The sequence below is a fragment of the Aethalodelphis obliquidens genome, unplaced genomic scaffold (assembly GCF_003676395.1).
Source record: "Aethalodelphis obliquidens isolate GAN/ISIS:26980383/991018 unplaced genomic scaffold, ASM367639v1 scaffold17, whole genome shotgun sequence".
Classification (NCBI taxonomy): Eukaryota; Metazoa; Chordata; class Mammalia; order Artiodactyla; family Delphinidae; genus Aethalodelphis; species Aethalodelphis obliquidens.
Window position 1 is genome coordinate 31,714,647 of NW_020837961.1, and position 13,311 is coordinate 31,727,957.

General features: G+C 47.0%; 1 protein-coding gene across 7 annotated transcripts in view; it reads left to right on the plus strand.

The window, feature by feature from the left end:
* TMEM131L (transmembrane 131 like) overlaps nt 1-13,311 on the plus strand; it is a 159,836-nt gene that overhangs the window by 8,549 nt on the left and 137,976 nt on the right. For 6 of the 7 annotated variants that reach the window (XM_027117234.1, XM_027117225.1, XM_027117228.1 and 3 more), the window contains exon 3: nt 1,489-1,532. In XM_027117234.1, coding sequence (XP_026973035.1) covers nt 1,489-1,532 — 44 coding nt within the window. Of the gene's footprint in view, nt 1-1,488; nt 1,533-6,703; nt 6,811-13,311 lie in introns of those variants that run through there. The other variant, XM_027117231.1, reaches the window with a different exon arrangement.

Consider the following 13,311-nt stretch of genomic DNA (forward strand, 5'->3'; position numbering starts at 1 on the left):
GTGCTGCTGTGACCCTTGGGGTGCTGCTGTGACCCTTGGGGTGCTGCTGTGACCCTTGGGGTGCATGTATCTTTTCGATTTAGTGTTCTTGTTTTTTTTTCAGATATATACCCAGGAGTGGAATTGCTAGGTCATATGGTAGCTCTATTTTTAGTTTTTTTGAGAAACCTCTATACTGTTTTCCACCGTGGCTGCACCAGTTTACATTCCTGCCAGCAGTGGATGAGGGTTCCCTTTTCTCCACCTCCTGGAAAGGCGGCCGTCTTAAACAGAGTGAAAAGCCCGTCAACAGTGGTAGTGCAGGCCTGGGGTGCTGATGCCTTGGGCCGATTTGCCGGCAGGAGGGATGGAGAAGGACAGGTCTAAGCTGTATTTCTGATGAGTGGGTAGATCTTCATGCTTGGAGGTGACAGCAGGAGAGCAGTGTAGGACGACCCTCAGGTTTGCCCAGGGGCAGGGAGTGTGACGGCCTCTTCGACACAAGGGGGCCCTTCCCTTGGCAGGGACCCCTGGCGTTGAGAAGTCTGGTGTCGTTGTTCCTGGGGAGACAGTGCGTAGAGCCTGGAGGTGTTTGGCGGTGGGGCCGCAGCTGTGGGTTAAGTGGTCCTGCACGTACTGTGGGGTCTGACCTAACCTGCCCGAGCCTTGGCTCCTGTGGGAAGGTTGGTGTTTATCTCCATGTGTGATGGTGTGAGAAGCTGGGGCTGCAGATAGGGATTGGGGCCCTGTGGCTCCAAGAGTGGGTTAACAGTCAGAGGGCGTTAGTGAAGCGGGGTCTGGGCCCAGGAGGATGGGGGTCAGGGCGACCAGGAGAGCCTCGGGCTGGGGGCGCTGGAGGCACGGGAAGGGTGGGTGTTTCCGCAGCCAGCGGTGCAGCTTCGGGAGAGGATAGAGCCGTGCCAAGAGCACGGGTGCCGGGCAAGCGCCGAGGCGACGTTTAATTGGATCGGCCCTTTTGCTTCTGTTGCAAACACCTTCTCTTTTTACCCACCTGGTATTTGGCTTCTGGTCACAGTGTGGCATGGTAGGTCTCAGAGAAGATTTTGGAAGCGCGTTTGAGTGAGATATTTATGCCACTTCTAAGTCAAAATCTATCAGGTGCTCATTTAGGGGATTCTTGATGTTTGGGGATTTTAATTATTGTTAAATTTTATCTTGTGGGATTAACCGTAAACACCAAAAAAAGGCTCTTGGAGAGAGGAGTGATGTCAAACCAATTTTGAGACTGTGTTTTGGTGGCGATTTTAAACAGGTAGGATGTTTACTTACAGTGAACATCTAAGGGATCACTTGGGAGTTTCTGGCTTTCAGTGGTGCCATTCTAGTGTCATTGTTTTTTTCAAAAAGTATTTATTGAGTGCCTGCTGTGTACCAGGCACTGTTATAGACAAGCTCACCACCCCTGTGGGATTTGAAGAACTGTTTTTGTGTTTTGGGAAATTTTGTGTTTCTTTGAAACAACTGTTAAAGCCTGTTCTCTCTCAATAGGGTGATTCTGAAGACGAAATGGAGGAACAGTCTCGAGAACAGAGGTAAGGAAAAAAATGGAGCAAATCCACGCTAAGTTTCTCTGCCCACTTTGGATGCTGTCTGAAGTCTTGGGATATGTCTGTGTTTATGTATTTAACATTATCTGTGATATACCTTTCTCTTTGGCATTTGGGGTATCTGTACTCTCTAATAATGAATATGGCTTTGTTTTAAAATAAAGTTGCACAGAAAGCTGTTAAAACACGCCCCCTCTAACTTCACTTTCCCATGGCGTGCATACACCATTCTGTTCACGGACATCTGTTGAGCATCAGGCAGTGTGCTGGGTGCTGGACGTAAAACACTGAACGAGACCTGTTTACGTGTAGTAGGGAAGTCAGACGTTACTGTAAACAAAACAAAATAGTTATGCTTGCAATAGGAACTATCAAGAATCCAGTTGCTGTGGTAGAGAATAAGGAGATGGATAGCATGCTTAGGTGGTTGGAGGTGACGTTTGAGCTGAAGTCTGGAGGCTGTGTGGGAGCAGCCAGGCGGCAAGCAGAGGGAATGGCAGGTGCAAGGGGCCTGTGGTGGGAAACACTGCCGGCAATCCAGGGACGTGGAGAAGGCCAGTGTGGTTTCATAGGATAGTGAGATGAGCTAGGACCTTCGAGGCCATAGTGAGGAGGTTCGGTTTTAATTTCTTGAAGTGTGGGATGAGTTGTTCAAAGAGTTTAAGCAGGGGCCAGAAAATCAAAAGATGTAAATTACATTTTTTAAGGGAATGCTTTGGTCACGGGGCACTGTTGGTTAGTTGTTGTCAGACTGGGGTATCTGGTCCCTTGGAGGTGCCTGAAGACCCTAAGTGGTACCTGGGCGTGGGGATAACTTTCAGAGAATCAGCTTCTAGATCCCCAGCATCCACATATTCTCCTAGAACTGATCTGTCTGAGGTCACAAGTTCTCCTTTTCCACCTCTTCTTTCGCAGTCTCACTTCTCCACTTTGCCAAACAAAGGCAGACCTCTCTCCGGGCCCCGATCCTGCTTTGTGCTTCATCTTGGGCAAAGGGACAATTTGAAGTATTGGTATTGGTTAGGAGAAAGTGATTTAATTCTGGATGACGAATTCATTAGTAACTTTGGCGGTTTTCAAATCTTTACTCTCTATAATATTGAAGGAGACTCCCATCTAATTGTCAGTTGTTAGACCATCAAAAAGTGATTTGTGGATAAAATGCTGAGGGAGTGTAGAGCGTATAGGGTCAGTGCTGTAACAAATCTCCTTCCATTCACATCTATTTATGTGAACAAGCTTTCTCAGTGTTTACATTAGAAAAAAAAAAAAAGAAGGGACAAGGAAAATAAGATTAAATTGATGCTAATTAACCCTGTCTCATTCTAGCAGTAATAGTCATATAAACCAATTGAGGGGAAAAAGTTCCATAAATCTCATTAAAGGATGCATTTTCAATAAAATTTGAACTCTTATGTTTAATTAACTATCAAAATTTGTAAAATTTGTTAGATCAGTTGTGTGCTAATAAAAATTATGATAATTCAGAAGAAAAAAATTTGACACTTAGACCCTGTGGTCACAGGATATTTAAAAAACCCCTAGATCTCAATTTATACCCATAGTTTTGTTGAAAAAGGCTTTGAACATAAAGCTATATTAGGTTAAAATTCTTTGAGGGAATATCCAGCAATACGGGAATGCCTATCCGTATATTTTTAAAAATGAATAATGATGGATATCATTGTATAGTATTCAGATTCCTTTGAATATATTTTAAAAAGTGAGTTTTATTAAAAATGCCAATATTTATAATAGGCCAGAAATTGCATTCTTTGCAGACATTCAAATTCATAGTATAACATAAAAATTTTTTTTTCTCCTTGACTTACATGTATGTTTTTTTTTTAAGTGAAGTATAGTTGACTTACAGTGTGTTAATTTCTGCTGTACAGCAAAGTGATTCAGTAGTACAGCATTTTGAATGTTGGGATTACTTAAATATACGGGGCAGAGTTCAGAGTTTGTCACAGTCCTATCTGAGCGTCTGGGAGCAAAAAGAGCTGAGGAATGCTGACGCTGGTGCCTGCTGAAGGTGGTGCGGACAGAGGCACGTGGAAAGTTCTGAGATGAATTTGGGTTGACTCAGTTGTGGAGAGTGAGAGAAAGAGGAACCATGGAGGGCTGCTCGGATTTGGCTGGAGCATCTGGGGTGACGATGACGGTGATGGGAACGGTCTAGCGAGAGGGCAGTCAGGAGCTCTCCTTGGTTGTTCTAGGAATCTCAGCCTTGATGGGACACATCCTGTCCCGGGAAGATGCAGGTAGGCAGTTGAGGTGAGTGTGGAGCTAGGAAGGCCGGGCTGCATCTCCAGGGGCATTGTTCTGCGTGCCTTTGCATTGGTTTTCCTCTTTCAGAGGTGTACTTCTCTTCTTTCTTATTAATTAGAACTAGTTTCTATTCACCCATTTCCTGTCACAATTAAAGGTGTGAAGTAGATTTTTATCCTTCACGCTCTTTTTTTTTTCCTTAATATTATTTATTTGGTTGCACCGGGTCTTAGTTGTGGCTCGTGGGCTCCTTAGTTGCCGAGTACATGTGGGCTCTAGTTCCCTGACCAGGAATCGAACCCGGGCCCCCTGCATCGGGAGCATGGAGTCTTATCCACCGCACCACGAGGGATGTCTCCTTCGTGCTCTTTTGACACAGACGACCAGAGTGAGGGTGTAGAGGTGAGGGGGAATTGAGTCAGTGGCTTTCAAACTTTTGGACAGTGACTCAGATGAAAGACACATTTTATATCATGATTACTTATTACCCACAGGCAGTATATGTGGACGTATGAATATGTACATGTGTGTTTATTTATTTATTTATAAAGTAGTGCTTACCTCTGCTGCCTGTGGTGTACTGTATTTTCTATTTTCATTTTTTTTAAATTGTGGCAAAATATACATAACAGTTACCATTTTAGCCACTTTTAAGTGTGCAGTTCTGTGGCATTAAGTACATTCACGTTGTTATGTAGCCGTCACAACCACGGAACTTTTCTATTTCATTTTCTTTTGTTAAAAAAATGCTGGTTGCCACTACTGAATTGATTTCAAAACTCACAGTTTGGTCCACCCTGATTTATATGTTTTAATCTTCTCAATATCAAATATTCCAGTGTTTTGCTGTTATTTTATCCCTAGTCCCTTTCCTCTTAGCTGGACTTCCAAGCCTCTTGGGTTTTTTTTGTTGTCGTTGTTGAGGTTTTTTGCCTTTTGTGTAAAGGCAAGATGATGATGAAGGTTGGATGCCGCAACCAGAAAACCTTCTTTGTGTCCATTTTCTGAAAATGTAGCTTCTGGTGTTCTCTCTGAGTCTAATGAATGAATTCTCTCTGAGTCTGATGTCCTGTGATGGGTCAGTCAGTCACCTAAGTACTTACTGTTCATTTACCTTCTACTGTGCAGTTGGGATTTTTAAAAAATGAAGATTTTAATACCTTCAAAGCTGGTAGAATCTCTTGCTACTTTTAAATTAGGCCTTTTGCTTTAGCATAGATTTAGATTTACGGAAAAGCTGTAAAGATGGTACAGAGAATTCCCATTTACCCTTCACACAGTTTACCCCAGTGTTAATGCCTTATGTTACTGTGGTACATGGGTCACAACTAAGAAACCAACGTGTGTACATTACGGTGAACTAAACTCCACACTTTATTCGGATTTCCCTGGTTTTTCCCTAATGTTCTCTTATCCAGGAGACCACATTTAGTTGTCATGTCTCAGGACCCTCTTGGTTGTGACAGTGTGTCAGACTTCCCTTGTTTTCGAAACCGTGGCAGTTCTGAGGAGTTCATCCTTCAATTTGGGGTTGTCTGAGGTTTTTTCTCATGGTTAGATCGAGGTTATGGGTTTGGGGGAGGAAGGCCGCAGTTATAAGTTGCCATTCTCCTCCTATATCAAGGGTATCGACTGTCAGCGTGACTTACACTTTGATGCTGACCTTGACCACCTGGCTGAGGTACTGTTTGTTGGCTCTCTCCACTAAAGTTCTTCTTTTCTTACCTTTTTCCATACTACACTCTTTGGAGGGAAGTCATTAAGTGGAATAAGCTCCACCTCCATAAATTATTTAGAATTCCTCTGTGTGGAAGAGGTCTGTTCTCTCTCATTTATTGGTTTATTCAGTTATTTATTTACGTCATGGATATTTATTTTATACTTTGGGTTATAGGCCAAGACTAGGTTTGCCCTAAATGCCGTTTATTCTTAACCTTATTTATGAAGTCATTAGTATCTCCTTACACATTTTTCAAACATTTTTGTGATTTTCATTTTAATTACTACCCTGCTACGCTAACCTTAATGATATTAAGGTGAACTTGAAGTCAGCACAGGCAGCACATATGAATTCCACAAAACGAATGCTCTGTCTCTGAGAGAACCCATGTAGAGGAACAGCTACTCACTTGGGAAATAGATTTGATCGTAAAACAGAGTCTCGGTACGTCCTAGGAAAAGTGTAGTCCTAGGAAAAGTGTCAGTGGCACTGACCTCTGTCACTGGAGAGAGTCTGGGCAGTGAAGGGGACTCTGTGTTTCCCCCCAGACTGGCCAAGGCGGGGTCCTGGCTGGACCACTGTAGATTCTGGGGCGCAGGGTTCTAGAGCAGCTTGCCTGTGCTCTCAAACAGAGTTTGGAAAGCTTTTAGGGTAATTGGCCTCATTGAAGATTTTGTTTATACTATCTTGACTCCATCTTCTGTGAATGCTATGTAATTGTACTTGGTTGAAAGCCAGAAAAGCAGTATTTGAAAAACGTTCTCCCCTCTCTCCTCTCCATCCTCATTTTTCTCTTGGGTGTTCTCACATATCAGCAGTAATCTGTTCCTCTGCTGAGAAAGAAAGATTGCTGTTGGGTATTCAGTGAGGGGAGCAAAGGAGAGCGAGCTGACTGCAGCTCTTCCTAGAACTGACACTCTCTGGGAAGCTGGTCTGACTCTCCGGACGCATCTCCAAAAGGCCTTTTTGGGGTATATTTGTTAGAATGTGAAAAGTTTAAGCGTTGACAAAGTATGAATAGTATATTAACTCTGCTTTTAAAATGGTTAGGTAAAAATCGTAAATACTGACCGGCCAGGGGGTGTCTGTGGAAGGTTTCTTTTGTTTTTCTTTTAATGTACTTTTATCTGATTGGTAGCAGCAGCAACATGTGTTCTCCTGAAACCGTTTTCGTCAGAACATGAAGAAAATCTCGTTAACCTTTCAGCAACATACTGAAAGTTGTTATTGCAGACAGAAGCGACTTAATCTTCAGGGAGCTTCCTTCTGGCAGTGAGTTATCTCAGAGCCCCCATGGGGAAGGGAACTACTTTCCACTTTTCTTTGTTTCTCTTCAGAAATCGAAAGCTGTGTTTTTAGCACAACGTTGAAGTTCCTTACGTGTTGATAGGATCGGGCATTTTTATTTATTTATTTATTTATTTTTTGCGGTACGCGGGCCTCTCACTGTTGTGGCCTCTCCCGTGGCGGAGCACAGGCTCCGGACGCGCAGGCTCAGCGGCCATGGCTCACGGGCCCAGCCGCTCCGCGGCATGTGGGATCTTCCCAGACCGGGGCACGAACCCGCGTCCCCCGCATCGGCAGGCGGACTCTCAACCACTGCGCCACCAGGGAAGCCCGAATCGGGCATTTTTAACCTGAACTTGCCTCCCCAGGGCTGCATCTTGGACGCTCCTCTCTTCCCATCTGTCATTTCCCTGGGTGATGGCGCCTGCTCTCTTGGGTTTTTAAAGAGAGAGAAGGAACTTGAACTCGGTGGTACCTTCTGCCCAGGGGTTGCACCTGTGCAGTTGCCCAGCGAGCTCTCCTCTGCTTTCCGGTGCCGCCCAGTCAGTGTGTCCTGAACTGAGCTCCTGGGCTCAGTCCCCTCAGGTTCCCGGCCTCCCCCATGGCCCTCCCCGACCCCCCCTTCGGCTGCTTCCCTGGCATAGCCCCGCCCCCACTGCTGGCCGGTGCCCCCCCCCCCCCCCCCCCGTGCATTCATTTGCATAAGTCAGAAATCAGGACGCCCCTTGCCTCCTCTCATAGGCCTCGTCCCCAGCGGGTCACCAGGTCTGGCTGCATCTTCTTCACATGGTCTCCTGCCTTGGTTTTACAGCTACCCCAGTCTGTTCTCCAGGTTCCTACCCAAGTGATGTATCTAAAGCATGTGCATCCTTGCCCGTCCTTCCTCTTACAAGCAGCCTTACCTTCTGAGCATGGCACAGAGGCCACCTCTCCAGCCTCGCTTCCCCTCATGCACGGCCTCTCTCCCTCTCTCTTTGCCGAGACGCTCTCCTCTTCCCTGGCACACCTCTCACCTGACTAACTCCATCCGTCCTGCTCCACACGCACCATGGCAGTTCTGCCGGCCCGGACGTTCACTCCTCTGTTTAAAATTGCCTTTCTCCGGATGCCCACCCACCTGTCTGAGTCTCAGTCAGCTGGCCCCCCGGCACCTAATCCACTACCTAACACCTAGGAGAGGAGGTGCTAAATGAAGTGATGCACCCTCCTGTTTTTAAGTCTTTTAAATTGATTGCTTGTCATGCTTCACTTGCTCTTCATATCCAAGCACACAAACCATATTTGCCATTGAAACCACAGTACTGGTACTAGGATTAGGGGTTGTAGTTTTTAAATTGGGTTACTGCAGTTGGCGTATTTTTAACGAGAATGGGTTATTAGCTCTATCTGTGTGTGCCCTGTGGAACCTTCTACAGGGTCACGTGGCCCCGAGAGGGGTGCAGTGAATGCGTTCAGTCATGGTCTTTGTGGTCCTGACAGTGTGAAATGAATTTCCTTTGACTGTAATAGGGCTCATAATTTAGGTGTTGGCCTTAGAATACAAGCTTTTAAACAGGGTTCTTGGTATATATTAGATTTGTTAAACCACAAAACCCCTTTCAGATTTTTTTGGGGTTGTGAAATTTCTAGCAAAGCTTTTGACACTTATATAATTAGTTAACCCTCAATTGAAATCAATTAGAGAAATAGTATAATAGGATCAGAATCTTAATTCTGATTTTCACTGAAATTTTTACTTTTCCTGGATATATTTTTTTACATACTCTGGAGTTTTTAGGCTTGTGCTAATTTGTATCTGTATATGGAAAAGATATATTTGAACCAACTTTCATAATTCCAGGTGTATTTTGAAGGTTAATTTAGAACAAAAACAGGCAAACCACTTCATTAATGTTGATATTCCAGAAACAAAAATGGGGAATTGAAGTCTGGAGAGCTTGGGTGTGTTCTGTAAATGTGGCCACCCAGTGCCAGAACCTCAGCGTTGATTATGTTAGACTTAGGGATGCCTTGAGGAGAAGTGGCTAAACTCAGCACCGAAAGTCCGACCCTCAGCTGGCGTCCTTCCACAGGGCACTCAGTGGCCTGGCTGATTACTTACACACTTGTCACAGTATTGAACAGGGAAGTAACTATGGAGTCCATGCAGTCAGGTGGGTGCTCTGAAGAAAGAGTGAGGCAGATTCAACAGCTCGGGAAGACTTGCCCACGGAAATTACCACATGGTCAAAAAGTGTATAAAAAACTCGGAGAAGCTTATTTTAGACAAGAGAGAAGGTAGTGCTATGAGCAAGAGAGAGACTTGGGTGTTTTGTCGCTGGAAACCCAACTTAGGTCTTAAGAGACAAGCTGACATTGTGGCTGTTTGGCCCTTCTTTATTGTGCTTTGGGTCGATGAGAAATAAAGGTACCCTAGGTGGAGCCCAAAGTATTGGCAGCAGTGTTGATTAGCTCTGTAAAGGTGTTCGAGACGTGTCGTGACACCAAGCTTCTTATTGCTTAAGAAGGGGGCAGAGCCTGGGATTTCAGGGTTCAAAGGAGAAATATGATTTCCCAAGGCAGTGTTCTCTGTCTAGGAACACCAATAATGAGATAATGGGGTCTCCTGGGAGCTTGTTACTCTCATTTTAAATGAATTGTCATCAAGTTATGAGTTTGTTGTTAGAGTCTTCCACAGAGGAAATAGGACTCCAGAGTAACAGTGATCCCTCCCCCCCCAATAAATGTAACAAAAGAACATTGGCACTTTACAAATGATTACTGTGGTAGCCTGGACAGTATTTCTCAGATGTGCTCAATAAAGGTGTTTTTGGAACCATTACTTTAGGGTTTGCCATTGCATCTACTTCGTAAATGATGCAAGAATAAGTTTCATTTGCTAGGTGTAGTCCTTCCCAATGCTTTCCCCCGAAGTAGTGGGAATGGACTTTTGAAAGGTCTGCTGTGAGCATGAAAATTCTTTGAATTAAAAAAAAAAATTAAAAATTTATTGCGAATTTTTAGTCATTTAAAAATGACTCACTGGTTATTCCTTTTTTTTTTTTCCTCCAGAAATCTTTTAATAAAATTCATGTTTCAGGAAGATGGCCGTGTTTACCTCCTGGCATTCTCTCTCTGCTCCACAGATACTTATCCCAGTCTGAGAAGCATGGGTTTAGGGCCGTACCTGCTTTTTCCCTCACTCCAAGTCCTGTGGTTTCTACCCAGTTTGTCCAAGTAAACACGGCTCTGAAGGACATGAGGCTGTTGGGCTAAAACTAAACTTCTCCAGTAGAAAAGAGGATTTGCCACCTGTGGGATGTCCGGAGGAGCCCACGGCCGCTGTCGAAGGTAGTTCCCAGGGAGCAGCTTCTGTAAAAGCGGAGACACAACCTCCCGAGTTGAGCTCTGTGAAAATGTGCACAGTAACTAATCCACGTTGATGTCATGCCTTGTACAATGGTGACTTTCAGGGTTATGGTGCCCTGTGGATGTTGGTTCCTTTAGCTGCCGCTAAATTATTGATAATAGGTGAAGTCCAGTTTGAATAACATGCAACAGTGTTCCAGTTGATAGTCACGGCAGGTGTGTGTATGTACTGTGAATTTTTTGTGAAGTCATTCTTCTGGGAACATGATTAATCTTTATCTCTCAAAATCAGGCCATGTTAATCCATTCAAAACTGGATTTAAGTCATTGCCCCTGTACTTCATGGTTTACAGAGTACTTTCACATGCATTGTCCTTAAAAAAACAGGTGGATATGTGCTGGTATTCTCATTTTATAGATGAGGAATGAGTTCATAAAGGCAAAACAGTTTAAGATCACAGAGCTGTGTGGTGGCAGGACAGGCACATAAGTTGAGGTGTCCCCTTTCTAGATATGCTTGTCTACCTTGTCTCTAAAGTGGAATAGGTTAGATCATTTTCACAACTAGATATACTGGTACCTGCTTTCTGCAGAAGGAGACTAAGTCGAAGAGTGAAAGGTGAAAACAATTGAATTCTCTGGTGAGCTCTAGTAGTGGGGGGTTCCTGGGAAACCCCTGAAAAAAATGAGCATGGCTCTTGTAAGACAGACCCGAGCTGGGTCTTCAGTAACCCTTTACGGGGTGCTAGACGCCTTCTTCAGTTTACACTATTTCTGGGTGTTGCACACCCACTGACTGTCAGCTGCATAGCTTTTGGAATGGTCTGCAAAGTTCAAATCTGGAATTTTAGGATTATTTGTGGAACATACGCCACTGTCATGTGTGCTGAGAGGTTGCCCTCTGTCCTGGACGGACGTGCTATCCTGTTAGCTTGCTTTGCTTTGTGATTAGATATTTTCAGCTTCAGGTAACAGAAAACCCTGACCCAACCAGCTGAAACAATAAAGAATGTATTATGTCACCTAACAAGAAGCCGGGAGCGGGGTGGTGCTGGCTTGGTTTGCTGAGCAGGTGGGTGTCAGCACCGGGCAGCCGGGTCCTTCCCACCTGTCTGTGCTGCTGGCTGCCGGTCCTGCCCAGCTCCCCCCGGGCCTCACGGCCTCCGGCCGCCCACTTGAACATCCATGGGCAGCCTAAGACAGCCTTCCTCCTGCGCCTCTTTCTCAGGAGCGCCCCTCAGCGACTTCCGCTTACGCCTCACACGTCAGCATGGGTCCACGCTCACCCTGAACCCCTCCCCGGCCGAGGGCTTGGTGGGGCCACTGGATTGGCAGGGTTTACCCCAGCCCTGGGGAGTGGCGCTCTCCGCACACTGCAGGGGAGAGGGGGAAGGAGGGGCAGGCCGGCTGCAGTAGTGCCACCAGCTGTCACTTGTGCCCAGTGCAGAGTGGAGGGGCTAGGGCGGCGTTTCTCAAAGCGCAGTCCTGGAACCAGCAGAGTCAGCACCACCGGGGAACCTGTTAGGCCGGCTTCCAGACCCCACCCCAGGCCCAGCGTAATCAGGAGCTCCAGGGAGGGGCCTGCGAGCTGCTTTCACAGGGCCTCCAGGGGATTCTGATGTGGCTCAAGTCCAGACTTGGATGCCATTGGTCCAGGATGAGGCATCTAAGGGAGCACATTTCAAAATCCACCTTTGGCTGAAGGTGGAATAACGAGATGCAGAAATGGTCTTGGAGGTGAAGCAGCGGGTGGCAGTTGGGAGACAGGCTGTGCTCAGTGCAGCTCCTGGTCGCTGGCCCGGGGTTTGAGCCAACCTAGGACTCCTGCATTCCTTTCATGGGACCAACCTTCCGCCAGCCGATCCGATTTTCCTAAATGAGCTCTGTCCGGGGTGGGGATCGGTCCCCCCCGTCGGGGTCCACTGTCCCCCAGCAGGCCATCGAGGTCGGCTTCCAGGGAGAACTGAGGAACTTTCTCTGGGATAATTCATTCATTATAAGGGAAGTGAGTCTGGCAAGAAACCTTGGCCCAGGAACAGAAAGTCTCAGTTATGGGATGGGAGTGGCCACTGGCAGTACAGGGTGTGTGTGTACTTGGGTCTGCCTCCTGGCCCAGCTCCCTCTGGGCACGTGGCTGTGTGTGTGTGTGTGTGTGTGTGAGTGTGAGTCTGTACGGGGCTTGTTGGGGCAGGACAAAGGATACTACTTCAGTAAAAACTGAAAGAAATGGGGCTTCCCTGGTGGCGCAGTGGTTGGGAGTCCGCCTGCCGACGCAGGGGACGTGGGTTCGTGTCCCGGTCCAGGAAGATCCCACATGCCGCGGAGTGGCTGGGCCCCTGAGCCATGGCCGCTGAGCCTGCGCGTCTGGAACCTGTGCTCCGCAACGGGAGAGGCCACAACAGTGAGAGGCCTGCGTACCACAAAAAAAAAAAAAAACCTGAAAGAAATGTTCTAAAAGTTCTGTGAGGAGCTGGGGTGGGCGGGAGCAGCACACTGAAGGGCACTTGCAAAAAAAAAAAAAAAAGAGAATGAAGGGCACTTGCACATCCTGCCTGACCTTCCCCCCTCCCCCCTGGGTCAGGGGTGCTGGCCTGGCCGCAGGAGCGGGGCTGGTGCCCAGGGGTGGGTGGGAGCTGGAGAGAAGGGAGACAATTGGGACCAGGGCCTGGGCTGGCTGAGCCTGCCTTGTGCTCCCCAAGCAGGCCACAGACGGGGATTCCCTGGGGCTCTTTCGTGGTGCAGTGGGAGTGTCTGCCAGCGGCAGGGGCAGGACGGAGGAGGGCAGGAGGAAGAAGCCCAAGTTCAAGGGTGCTGTGTTAGTTTCCCAGGGCTGCCATAACACAGTACCACAAACGGGGTGGCGTAAAACAGCAAAAATGTTTTCTCTCAGTTCTCGAGGCCAAGGTGTTGGCCGCGCTCCCTTTGAAACCCGCAGGGAATCCCTCCTTGCCTCCTCGCAGCTTCTGTTGCTTCTCCGGTGACCTTCGTGTCCCTTGGCTTGCAGCCACATGCCACCACCTCTGCCTTTGCCACACATGCCGCTCTCCCTGTGTGTCTCCGTGTCTTCACACGTCTGTCTTCTTAAAAGGACGCCAGTCGTATCGTGTCAGGGGCCCGCCCTACCCCAGTATGGCCTGA